General features: G+C 35.4%; 1 protein-coding gene across 1 annotated transcript in view; it reads left to right on the top strand.

Annotated features, from left to right (window-relative positions):
• LOC135209605 (uncharacterized) overlaps positions 1–14,739 on the top strand; it is a 192,358-nt gene that overhangs the window by 44,702 nt on the left and 132,917 nt on the right. The window contains 2 exon segments of the mRNA XM_064242297.1: positions 9,999–10,079; positions 10,081–10,145. Of these exon segments, the coding sequence (XP_064098367.1) occupies positions 9,999–10,079; positions 10,081–10,145 (146 nt within the window).

The raw sequence follows: 14,739 nt of genomic DNA, 5'->3' as shown, positions 1-14,739 counted from the left end.
GCTTGAAAGGCCTGTTCCAAGTTTTCAGTTCGGCATTGTTGCTTTGCCAAGTTCCTGTTCAGTTTCGTTCGTTTGTTAAAGCTGCCACAGGCGTTTTCCAGTTTCGTTTCGTTGTTTGCTTTGCAATTGGAATGTTTTTAGTTTCGTTCGTTTGTGCTTGCAAGGCTGTTCGAATTTCGTTCGTTTGTGCTTGCAAGGCTGTTCCAGTTTCGTTCGTTTGTGCTTGTAAGTCTGTTACAGTTTCGTTCGTTTGTGCTTGCAAGTCTGTTCCAGTTTCGTTCGTTTGTGCTTGCAAATCTGTTCGAATTTCGTTGTTTATGCTAGCAAGGCTGTTCGAGTTTCTGGGACGATGAACATTTAATATAGTACATGAAAAAAAAGGATAGTTTACAGGAGATGCCTTTAGTGAGTAAAGAACATTACATTGATATGTTTCGCGTCCTTTGAAGTACGGAAGGATCCCTAGCCTAATTTCCCCCAGGAGTAACTTCGTGGGACACTCTGGGAGGGGCTTGTATCGAGTCCTTCTCTCGTGAGATGTCTTTAGGTCTGGGGAAGTGTTCCAGATTCCACGTGAATCAGTCATTGCCACGTCTGCTTCATATGATGCTTGGCGTTTTCATATTTCTAAATAAAAGTTCATCTCGATGATCCATCCCTCTCTCTCTCTCTCTCTCTCTCTCTCTCTCTCTCTCTCTCTCTCTTTTCTAATACTCCTACCTTCTTCCCTCTCGTCATTCGTATTTTTTGTTTTATCAAAATGGGTCTGTTTTTGTTCCCCTTCCTTGTCGGCATTTCAGAGAACGGACAGTTTTCTGATACTGGTCGTTCTTTCCATCTGAACGCTCTCGTTCTTTGCCGTTTCACCCAAAGTTTCGCTCTCGATAACAGCAGATCTGTCGCGTCCTCTATATCTCCTCTCATCTGTACTACTTCCTGTTCCAGACAGCCCTCCTTTCTTCGTACCTTCGTCTGTAACACATGAAAGAACCGACGACTGCCAGCGTCAGTGTTCTCTTATACCTGGACGGGCAGGGGCTCTCGCAGACTTCCGCATCCTGTATTGATTACAATTATCTCTTCCTGGAACTTGTGTTTCCAGGGATGCGGCGGCGGCGGCGGCGACGTCCAGCACTCTCAATTGCCCTGGATGACGTCTCCCGGTCCTTTTTTTTTTTTTTTTTTTTTTTAAGGTAGGCGGGTTTCGCCTCTGTGTAGAAGGCCTCTCACCAGAGCCATTTAGACAACTGTGTTGAAGATCCCTCACCAGAGCCATTTAGAAAACTGTGTAGAAGACCTCTCGTCAGAGCCATTTAGACAACTGTGTTAAAGACCTCTCACCAGAGCCATTTAGACAACTGTGTAGAAGACCTCTCACCAGAGCCATTTAGACAACTGTGTTGAAGACCTCTCGTCAGAGCCATTTAGACAATTGTGTAGAAGACCCCTCACCAGAGCCATTTAGACAACTGTAGAAAACCTCTCGTCAGAGCCATTTAGACCACAATTATGTAAAAGACTTCATCAGAGCCATTTAGACAAGAACGAATAAATAAATAAACAAATATTTAAATAAATAAATAAATAAATAAATAAATAAATAAATAAATAAATAGATAAATGAATGATCGAATATCTAAATAAATCAGTGATTGAATAAATAAATAGATAAGTAAATATTTACAAAGAAAGCCAAGAAAAACAAAGAAGAAGAAGCCTTAAATAAATAAATAAGAAAATAAATAAGAAAATAAATAAATGAATAAATAAATAAATAAATGAATGACTTAACTAAATAGATAAAGTAAATATTTAAACAGGAGAAAAATAAAAGAAACACCAGAAGAAGAAGAAGAAGAAGAAGAAGAAGAAGAAGAAGAAGAAGAAGAAAAAGAAGAAGAAGAAGAAGAAGAAAAAGAAGAAGAAGAAAAAGACGAAGAAGAAGAAGAAAAAGAAGAAAAGAAGAAGAAGAAGAAGAAGAAGAAGAAGAAGAAGAAGAAGAAGAAGAAGAAGAAGAAGAAGAAGAAGAAAAAGAAGAAGAAGAAGAAGAAGAAGAAGAAGCAGCCCTGAATATTCGCAATGCAGAATCTTATTTCCTGAGTCAGGAACGTTTTCATGTGGACCTCCACCTCACCCAGAAGTTCCCCCTTTTTTACGGTTATATTAGACTTACTTTTATTCACTGCGTTATGAAGGGGAGCCAGGAGGGTATTGGTGTGTTTATATATATATATATATATATATATATAAATTATATATAGATATATATATATATATACTATATATATTGCATTGCGAATATTCAGGGCTGCTTCTTCTTCTTCTTCTTCTTCTTCTTCTTCCTTCTTCTTCTTCTTCTTCTGGTGTTTCTTTTATTTTTCTCCTGTTTAGATATTAATTATCTATTTAGTTAAGTCATTCATTCACTATTTATTTATTTATTTATTTATCTATTTATTTATTTACTTACTTATTTATATACAGTACATACATACAAATATATATATATATATATATATATTTATATAGTATAATATATATATATATATATTAATATTTATACGTATATATATAGTTATATATATATATATATATATATTATATAATATAATATATATATATATATATATATATATCTGTATATAGTACATACTATATATATATATATATCTCTATTTATATATATATATAGTAACTCTATTGATATATAAGATATATATATATATATATATATATATATATATATATAATATAATTATATATATATATATATATATTATATTATATGATATACATATATATATATATATATATATATATATATATATATATATATATACGTATAATATGCCGTGGCGAACAGTTCCTGTTTCGATCACTTTTAGAAAAGGCCCTGATGGTTTATGAAAATCATTATCTTAAGTGGGAAAAGTTTCTTTTAGTTCCCTTTCTGATTAGGTAGATGATCTAGCTACACAAGCGCCTCAGTGGCGTGGTCGGTTTGGTCTTGGTCTGCCGCCCACCTCGGTGGCCGCGGGCTCGATTCTCGGGCATTCCATTTAGGGGTCAGAGATGTGTTTTCTGGTGATAGAAGTTCACTCTCGACGTGGTTCGGAAGTCACGTCAAGCCGTTGGGCCCGTTGCTGAATGACCATACTGGTCCCATGCGACGTAAAAGCACAATGCAAGCAAGATGGACAATTATCTTCCAAATCATTGTGTGATTATAGGACTTATAAATTAAACCGGGGAGATGTGATTACATTAAGGAGGAGTCCTATATTATGGGTGGGTGTAATAGCTGATTAGAACAGTGTCAGATTAAGAAGAGAAAGTTTCCCATGTTAATTTCATCAGAATGTTTGTTTTTAAATTGAAGTCTATATATATATATATATATATATATATATATATATATATATATATATATATATATATATATACATATAATATACACGTATATATGTGTTTGAACGTATGTATGATTGTATATGTATACGACTCATGCCATTGTTATGCGTGACATTTCATATATACACTCACGAGCACAAACACATGCTATTCATGCATACATATACTTGCACACATACTATTTGCTTATGAAGTATAGAGCTCACGCGAACAGCATAACCTCCCCCCACCCCCCCCCCCCCCCAGACAAATATTAAGCAGTCTGGACATGTTGCCGGGGGAGGGGGGGGGGCAAGCAAGGGTCACGAAAACCGGGCGCCATTTGAGTCTCATTTGCATACAAAGTGTCGCTTTCATATGTATGAGTTCCAGCTCTTTAGAAGTAATAGAACTGTTATTGTTTTCTTTGGGCTTAGTTTACCACTCGCTCGGTGCGCATAGAAAACGGGAATTCAGTCAATCTTCAACACCTGTGCGCGTCTTCGTTTTAATTTTGTAGTTTGAAAAGTCGACGACAGAGAAGTCATTGTGATATTGAGGGAGCGTCCACATTGCCATTCAAACACGTCGTTAACGTGTCGATGACTTATCGCATATATGTCACAGACAAGTAACAAGTTGACAATAAGTCAGCGACTTTGGGTGGAGAATGAACCTTTGGCAAATGCTGGTTAGAACCACCAGCGAGTCTTGGACTTGTATTCGACCTGTTTGTGACTTGTATCCATTGAGTTTCCGACACGCGTTCGTGACATGCCTTACCGTACTGCAGATACACCCTTAAAGGTTAAAGGATACAGAAACGAGGTGTTGATAAGTGTTAATTGAGACCACCACCAACGCCATAAGAGTCGATGTCACGCGAATACGTTGGGTGATTCAGACAAAAGCAAGATTTACATCAAGTAAACTTTGTTGTTTAGTGACCCATTGACCTAGAAACGTCAAATAAACCTCCATAGAGTCCATAATTTAAATAAGAATGATTAAATGTTTGTGGAACAAGGCAGGTAAATTGCCAGAGATATTTATGTACAGACTTAAAAATGCGTAAGTTACATCTTATTCATGTTAATATTAAACACGGTAGCACAAGATACATTAAGCTCCTCAGCGGCGTGGTTGGCATGGTATTAGGGTCCCACCTCGGTGGTCGCGGATTCGATTCTCGGCCGTTCCATTGAGGAGTGAGAGATGTGTATTTCTGGTGATAGAAGTTCATCACTCTCGACGTGGTTCGGAAGTCACGTAAAGCCGTTGGTCCCGTTGCTGAATAACCACTGGTTCAAAGCAACGTAAAAGCACATTACAAAATAAAAAACAAATAAAAAAAAACAAGATACATTAAATAAATTAAGTAACGGAGATTGTGGATGATAATTATAGCTTAAGAGAAGACTTGAACTGAACGCGGACGGCAATAGGTTCCCTGTCGTAACGACGCTGCAAGGAAGTACTTGCAATGAACACCAATTTCTCACCTAATTAGGGCAGATGTTCAGCCTGGCAATTATGAGTGAATCAGTCACTGGGAGTAACTGTGCCGCGTTCAGGACGCAGTAATTGATAGAGTCTGTCGTTGTACGTTTGTTTCGTTTCGGCCAGTTTTTTTCGTGATATACACGTCAGATAACTTTCAGTACATCTCTTATACTACTTCATTCATACACGCTTGTGGAAAGTGTCTGATCAGTGACATTTCCTTATTGATAGCAGCATCTGTTTACCATATAAAGGATGCTTGCCTTTTTAAAAGTGAAATAGTATAAGAATTCATCGAGAATTGATCGTAGAGCAGTGTTTTTGCTTGTGTAACTTTGTAAGATGGTAATGATTTATCATTGACATTTCCTTACTGAGAACAGCATTTGTTTGCCATCGAAAGGATGTTTGCCTTTTTAATAGTGGAATAGTGTAGAAATTCATTGAGAATTGATCCTAAAACAGTGTTTTGGCTTCTGTGTGATATCCTTTGATGCAAAGCATTACAGTGTTGACCAGCAACCAACATTTTGAATGATTGAATAATAATGAAAAGAAAAAGAAAGTGCAGAATGGAGAATTGTGATTTATATGAGTGAACACAATACCTCGAAAGAGCAGAACTAAAAAGTGTGATTGTAATTTGAATGTGTAGAAGTCTGCCGTAAATGACAGTGGAAAATAAAAAAGTTATTTTCAGTTAATGGAAAGCTTTCTAGCTTACCACAGGAATCTGGAATAATTTACCTAATTTGCTGATCAGGTGGGTCCAGTAGCTTTCTCTGTCAAAAATATGAACCAGTTTAAAGATTGCTTGGGACAGACAATGGTTCCCAAGGGGGGAAGGGGGAGAATTCCCCACTAAGGAGGAATTTCAGAGTTTGGGGGGGCGGGATGGGGCTTGGGGATTAGGACCAAGGGTTTTTAGTATTGTATGCTATATTATTTGAATGCACCCTTTAAGGCAGACAGTTTGGAAAGGGCGATTATGACATTGTGATGTATTGTGAAAATGAGAACCACAGGGATAGAACAAAGTCAGTCGTCCTTTAGAGTAAGGGGAGATCACTCATTTTAAATTACATAGACTGAAATATATACATTATATAATAATAGAGAGGATTAGACGATATTGATGATTATACTTCCAAAAGTAGATATCCCTCTTCGAGAGAAATTTATGTGATATTGTAAAACGATTTTAAGGGCAATATACGACAGGGATATATCGCATTGAACAAAATAACGAATTTTCATTTTTGTAATACAATTTGATGACTAAACGAAAGACGTCCAAGATCGGGGAAAAAAAAAACCTATCATAGTAGCAAAACGTTGGTCCTCCAGAAGCACATTCTAACTTTTTCTTTTCCACTTTGTCTCCGTAATGAGAATGACCACGACACTGCCTCTGTATCGCTCTCGGCTGAAGTAGTAGCAGTTTTTGCTGACTGTAGAATGTTGTTCCAGTGATAGAGGAGATTTAAGTCACTTTCCTTACTGGGATGAAGTTCCTGAGGCTTTGAGTGCAGCCACACGAACTTTTGTTGAACGAGTGAGAATTTCCTTCTGTTTTGTCAAGCATTTTATGCACATGCACAGATATATATATATATATATATATATATAGATATATATATATATATAATAATATATATATATATATATATATATATCACGCATATCCGCAGGTGAAAAATAAGAGACGGGGTGTATAGGTCCTGACTGGTTTCGACTTATTTTTATTTCCAAGCCACTGTGACTTCTACTAATACTATGTATCAGTCCTTCGTCAGTGGCTTGGAAACAAAAGTCGAAACCGGTCAGGACCTATACACCCGTCTCTTATTTAACGCCCGTGGATAATGTGTGTGGCAAATATATATATATATATATATATATATATATATATATATATATATATATATATATTATATATATATATAGGTATAAGCCTCGAAGGAAAAATAAACAACGGAGTTTTTGCACGATCTTTCGACTCAACGTCCTTTACTCAGCAGATTAACTGACTTACATGAGGAATTGACAGTACAGGAAAGGTCGCATAATTGACAGATAGGGATTTTAAGGAGATTAGCACCTAGAATCCGGCACACCTGGAGAATGAGTAACCTTCCCAAACAAGCATAAACATGGGTACAATTTAAAAAAGCAAAAAGATTAAGTCAATCTGCTCAAACACAGGGACAAGACAATTAAAGGATTAATAGGGCTACAGCTATTCAGATCTTTGGTAAACAAAAACTTATTCACAATACACAAACATACATATACAATGAAGATATCTCTAAGGCAACTAATTTGTATTTAAGTCTGTAATTATATGTTTAAGGTCATTCTTAAACATGTTACAAATACAAGGGTCTAAATGAAACAGGCCACGACTAATATTAAAATTACAATGGGAAGTAAGTTGTATTGTGGCAGATTCTAAAAGATTTCGTGATAAGACATCTTTTGACCTTGCAATTACTGAACTACCAATCCAATTTGTCTTTTTCGCTTAAATGAATGAATATTGCATTAGATGTTTGCCCAGTTTTTATAGAATATTTATGCTGGTTTAATCTTACTTCTAAGCCCTTGCTCGACTGTCCGAGATAAAAAGAGGGGCAGTCCATACATGGAATTTTATATATTATTTTTTATTAACATTCCTTTTAGTGTGTTATTATAGGAAAAAACAAGGTTGACCTTAAAGGCTTTTAACAATGATTTAATGGTTTCACATCCGTTGAAATAAGGCAAACTGAGAATGTTCTTAGAATTTTCTTTCTCTGTGTTACACTAAAAAACTTTTTGTGGACTTTATTATAACAAATATCTAATATATGTGAAGGATAACATAAATCTTTCCATATTTTTCTTATGTATTCAATTCCTTGATCCAAATATTGGGGACTGACAATGCGCAATGCTCGTAAAAACATAGAAGAAAAAATTGATATTTTGATGTTAAGATGGTGGCCTGAATAGAAATGAACATAAAGTTGTTGGTTGGTTTCTTAATACTGAATTTACATTGAAATGGTTCTCTATGTATCAAAACATCTAAGAAAGGGAGACAATTGTCTTTTTCCAATTCTAGAGTAAACTTAATCGACGGTACCTGGTTATTTAATTTAGAGAGTAAATCATTTACATTTACTCTCTAAATTAAATAACCAGGCACCATCGATTACAGACATAATTACAGACTTAAATACAAATTAGTTGCCTTAGGATATCTTCGTCGTTTGTGTATGTTTAATATGTATTGTGAATAAGTTTTTGTTTACCAAAGATCCGAATAGCTGTCGCCCTATATAATCCTTTAATTGTCTTGTCCATGTGTCTGAGCAGATTGACTTAATATTTTTGTGTTTTTAAATTGTACCCATGTTTATGCTTGTTTGGAAAGGTTACTCATTCTATAGGTGTGCCGGATTCTAGGTACTAATCTCCTTATAATCCCTATCTGTCAGTTATACGAGCTTTCCTGTACTGTCAATTCCTCATGTAAGTCAGTTTATCTGCTGAGTAAAGGACGTTGAGTCGAAAGATCGTGCAGAAACTCCGTTGTTTATTTTTCCTTCGTGGCTTATTCCTCTATTTTATGGATTTATCACGTTCCACACTTTCGTGATTCAGTTATGTATATATATTATATATAATATATATATATATATATATATATATATATATATATATATATATATATACAGACTTGTGTACTGTTGATTTACGAAACAAACTCAGCGAAGGAAAGTATCACTCCACGTTCCACTAAGGAGAAAACTTCTTCGGAACTTTTGGCCGAATGTGAGAGCTTTTGGGGAACAGGTCCCTGCCTCATTGAGCGCAAAGGGGCTTTAGCGTAATTTCCCGAGAGACGTTGGAAATTCAGGTAATCCAATTAAAAAGTGATTTACAGCTTCCTCTGTGTGTGTGTGTGTGTGTGTGTGTGTGTGTGTGTGTGTGTGTCAGCCCGACGAGGAGACATACTAAAGTAATAATGCGTCTATTTTGTGTCCGGTCGACGAGGGGGATACTGAGGTATCAATGTGTCTATTTGTGTCCTATTTGCGTCCTCTCGTCGAGGGGACATTCTAATATTGTTTAGTTAATATTGTGTTTATTTGTGTCCGCTTGACGAGAGGTCATTCTAAGGTATCAATGTGTCTTCGTGTATTCTCTCGCCCAGGGGACATTCTAATATTGTGTCTATTTGCGTCCGCTCGACGAGGAGACACTATATGGTAATAATGTGCCTGTGTCCTCTCGATGAGACGGTACTCCAAGGTCACAACATGTCTATTTGTGTCCTGTCGACGAGGGGACACTCCAGGGTAATAATATGTCTGTGACATTCTAAGGTAAATAAATAATAACTGGGTCGAACCAACACAGTTTGTATTGACGTGCATGCTTCAGTCTGACACAGACTGTCTCTTTTCATTATTTTATTATTATTATTATTATTATTATTATTATTATTATTATTATTTATTATTACAACTGCACCTCCTTAAACCACTGTTTTGAATAAGCACCGTCATATGATTTTGGTAGCTTTTCAACAACCATGTTTGTCCACTCTCACGATTTAGCATAATAATTCCAGCCTCCTCTCACAGTACAGTACAGTACAGTATACAGTAGTTGACCAGTGGCAGGTTGTCAAGATGATGGCCCCCTACTTTGCTTTCCCTGTGTACATATGATTCTGACAGCTGTTTGTTTACTTTTCATTTCTCTTTGCAAAACGGGACTTATCTAGTGAGTTTTACTAATGACTAATGACTCATGGCACTGAATGGATTTTCTCTCCCTACACACAGTCCCCCTGTAGCTAAATGATTGTAATTGAATTAAATTCATTCAAGTTATTTGTTCAATGTACATATAATTATCATTCTTTTTGTATGGTATCCAAGGAATGGAGTTACCAGCCATTTCCTGCCTTGTCTGTTTTTTTCTCCCGCATATTACTAACTGGTTATTAACCTCCCAACCCAACCCTCCCCCCTCTTCCCCCCATCACCACCACACAACACGTGTAATTAACCCCAACTCAACCCCCTCCCTCCCCCCCACTTCAAAAGGAGTGCCACGTACGTCCGCCCGTGCCCAAGGCTTTTGCGCCCCCGCCCCCCTCCTCGATGCGGGTCCCCCCCAACACTACTACCCAAACTTCCAAAGTCGCAGACCCCGACGGCTATGGGCCCCCTGGCGCTCCCACGCGCACGCAGGTGAGATTTTTATACGCCCCCCTCCCCCAAAAAAAACACACTTACCTCCCTATACCTATCTACCTACCTGCAACTACTTTTTTTTTTCTCTCCGAATGCTATATATATGTCATGCCTCTCGCTGCCCTTGTGTCTTGATGGTGCTGCGCAGACATTCTCTCTCTCTCTCTCTCTCTCTCTCTCTCTCTCTCTCTCATCTTTGAATGGAATGACGTCACAGAATAATTAAACCCCCATTCACACATTTCATATCCGTCAATGAAAACAGAAATTTCTTCGATAATCTCTTTCTCTCTCTCTCTCTCTCTGTCTCGTCTCTCTCTCTCTCTCTCTCTCTCTCTCTCTCTCTCTCTCTCTCTCTCTCTCTGAATGAAATTTAATCTTTATATACATACATACACACACGTACATGCATACATGCATATTTGTATACAATTTAATGGCTGTACGTCTTGAATAGCTCTCTCTCTCTCTCTCTCTCTCTCTCTCTCTCTCTACTCTCTCTCTCTCTCAATGAAATCTAATCTTTTATAATATATATATATATATATTATATATATATATATACTATATATATATATATATATATATATATATATATATAACAATTTAATAGCTCTCTCTCTCTCTCTCTCTCTCTCTCTCTCGTCTCTCTCGTCTCTCACAGTACCTCCTATGCTTTCCTTAGATTTTGGGGCATCTTAAAACATTCTAAGTTACTGCATTTGTAAACAGCTTCGTTCAGTGCATAGTAAGATGCTTCCATTAAGTGTTTTATTTACGTTCTATTTTAATCTAGAATTCTGGATGATGTGAAAGTTCCCCTCGCATGTGCATCGTTGTAGTAGCTGTGCTTCACTTTTCTGTATCGTTTCTCAGTGCATTTCTTTATGTATTGTTTCTCGGTGCATTTCTTTATGTATTGTTTCTCGGTGCATTTCCGTCTGTGCTGAAGCTCAGCTTATTTTGTCGAAGAAGTAAGTTTCGTTTTCCGATATCGTATGCCGCATTGATCTGTCCATTTTTTTTTTTATTTATATTGCATATTTTGCTTCATTTTTTTTATCAGTAAGGTTTCATTTATTGTCATGGTTTTTTTTCTTTACGTATATTTTCCGATTTCGTTTGTCCCAGACCTGCAATATTTTGTTTTGATTTCGTTTTGTATACCATTAAAAAAAACGTTAAAATATTAGAAAACCTATGTCCTATTTTCGATATACTTTGTAATGTTAAGAATAGCAGACTTTTTTTTTTAATATTAGAGATCATACGTCCCTAGTTTTGATATTACTAATTTCAGTATTAAAAATAGGCATTTTTAATATTGGGAATTTTAGACGTTTTTAATATTGAAATTTTTTATATTAGAAAAATAAGTCCTATTTTTAATTAGTTTTTTTTTTACAGTTACAAAATGATAAAATGTTGTCGCTGTAGACTGTGTCTAGAATTCTATATATATATATATATATATATATATATATAATATATATATATATATATATATATATATATATATATAATATTATATACTATATATATATATAATACTGGTACTTTCACAGCTATGAGAATAACAAAGAGAAATCATCAGAAAAACGGCCGTGATAATGATACAAATTACATTAGCACACTGCCACGTTGCCTAAGCCATAAAAATAAATTGATGGCGAGGCTCTAAATTAAGATGTGGAGCCCATGATTCAGGTTTTTAGGCCTAAAACGCCAGCAGAGGAAGGTATGTATATATATATATATATATATATATATATATATATATATATATATATATATATATCTACCTATATATATAATATATATATATATATATATATATATATATATTATATATATATATACATAACCTTCCCTCTGCTGGCGTTTTAGGCCTAAAAACCTGAATCATGGGCTCCACATCTTAATTAGAGCCTCGCCATCAATTTATTTTTAGGCTTAGGCAACGTGGCAGTGTGCTAATGGTAATTGTATCATTATCACGGCCTTTTTCCTTTTTTGATGAAGTTTCTCTTTGTTATTCTCATAGCTGTGAAAAGTACCAGTATTATTGTTTCATTTAATTATGTAATATAGTGTTGGTATTTAAAAATTTATCTTATTATTATTATTATTGTTATTATTATTATTAATATTATTTCATACTGTCATAGGTTCTTCTTCTTCTTCTTCTTCATCTTCTTCTTCTTCTTCTTGTTAAATTATTATTATTATTATTATTATTATTATTATTATTATTATTATTATTATTATTATTTGGTAGAAGACCATCTTTTAGGCAAACTGTTAAAAAGAATGACAGAATTAAGCGGGTTGTTTATTTTATATATTGTTTTTTTTTTTTCTATTTTCCTTACAATTCGCTTCTCAGGCTCAGCGGTATTACTGAGTAACTGGCCAATATTCATATTGGGAATTACCTTCAGCATTTATTTATTTATTTTTTTTTAGAAGATTCCCAATATGAATATTGAGCCAGTCACTCAGAAATATCGCGGAGCCTGAGAAGCGAATTGTAAGGAAAATAGAAAAAATAATATAAAATCGACTCGCTTAATTCTGCCATTCTTTTCAACAGTTATTATTATTATTATTATTATTATTAATTATTATTATTATTATTATTATTATTATTATTATTATTTTATATTGTCAGGTTTATCCTTATCATTATTATTATGATTATAAATTATTTTATGGAGTCTTAGGACTTTTTTTATCATTAGTTGTGGTTTTTTTTTTTTTTTTTTTTTTTTTTTTTTTTGCTTTATAAGAATGTAGGCTTTCGAAGGGATCTCATTTCGAAAATATCTCCCTTCGCTGCTGCGTTGTAATATTTGCATAATAAAACTCCACTTTCAGTGAAAACTTATGACACGCATGAACAGTTAAAACGAATATATGCACGTATGTATGAGCGTAACGTATGTAAATATATGTGTATATATGTATTTATATCTTTTGTGTATGTGTATATATCTTGTATGAGTAGTGATCTACTTATGTTTTTATTCTTTGATGAAATAGGCATGATTTTTGTTAGGTAGTCTTTATCATAGTAATAGAAGGGAAATGATTGTATTATTGATATACATCTCCTTCAGGGGACAAATTAGCTTGCCTCCTATACATTTAAATCGGAGGGTTTAGGAAAAGCAGAGGTCGGGGGAGAATTCCAAAATTATACATAAGCAAGAGTGCATAGATTATTAAGTTCATGTTTAAAGGCACATAATTGTTAACTCTTCAAATCAAAGGAGATCCCGACACCTGGCCAGGATGCTATTTTCTGATAGCAATGTAGTCTTCCTCTTTGATTTCAAAAATCTTGGCAGGAGTTTGGGGGGGGGGGGGGGGAGGGGGGGGGGGGGGTTTGGGGGGGGGGGGGGGGGGTTGCTGGGGTGGCAGTGCCGTCAGTGCACCTCACCCAATGCACTGTATAGGCACTAGCTGCAACGTCTTTCATGCCTTTCACTGTACCTCCGTTCATATTCTCTTTCTTCCATCTTACTTTCCACTCTCTTCTAACAGTCGTTTCATAGTGGAAGTGCGAGATTTTCCTTATGTTACACCTTTCAAACCTTGTATTCCGTTTCATTCCATAAAATACTCGTAAAACCACGAGAAACGACAAGAATGTTTAAAATGATAACCTCTACAGATTATATTTTATTAAACTTACGTTTCAGAAAGGGCAATTTTTTTACGTAAATGTGCCAGGACATTCTTTCAGTAGTGGTAACGTTCCTTTAGTAAAAGTATCCTTGTCCCAGACTGCCATCTTTGACTATTTTCTCCAAGTCCCTCTCATTGAGTGAGCTAGTTCCCATCGTTACTTATATAGGCAACTGTTTTTTTTTTTTTTTTTTCTCCTCAAAGCAAAGTTTAGAGTTTACATACCCGGTAGTAAAAGGGCAGATTTCATAAGAAGGTTCAAGGATTCCATCTACATTTGTTGGTCAATTGGTACAAATAGGTCGTTAATGGCTTGGTATTTCAAAATCTTATTTATGGAAGATGCCACCGAGAATGACGAAGAGTAGGAGTGGACTATTCCCTGTTTTAATTAACTTTTAGGTTTGTCAAAATTGTCACATTTTTGCATTGGCCTAACAGTCATAGATTTCATTGCAGGAGTAGCATTAACAATAGGAATAGGCTAGTCGTCGTGTTTCTCGTTAACAATACTGCGTGTAATTCATTTAGTATAGTCCGTAGATGTTGACGCGTTAAAGCACATTAAGAGATTGAAGAGTATTGCATAATGCATTTAGAAATGCGTACAAATTTGAATAGAAAGCATTCAATGTGCGTCTTGATGCCTGAACTTTACTATAAAAATGGATATTGGTACGTCAGCCGTATCCCTGATTGCGATAGATATTGGTACGGCAGTGAAGTGCGCATGCGTCAATTTCAGACTTCCTGCCGTACAAATAACATAGTGTGGTGGGGTACGGCACTATAAGATCAGCGACAGTAGTAATAATAGCCCAACTGAAGTGTTTCGCTGAACCTGTTTAATTCAAAATGTCAAAGTGAAGCACCATACTGTCATCGCCTAAACACCAAAACA

Source organism: Macrobrachium nipponense, chromosome 38 (genome assembly GCF_015104395.2).
Source record: "Macrobrachium nipponense isolate FS-2020 chromosome 38, ASM1510439v2, whole genome shotgun sequence".
Classification (NCBI taxonomy): Eukaryota; Metazoa; Arthropoda; class Malacostraca; order Decapoda; family Palaemonidae; genus Macrobrachium; species Macrobrachium nipponense.
This window is presented reverse-complemented; position numbering and strand designations above follow the sequence as displayed.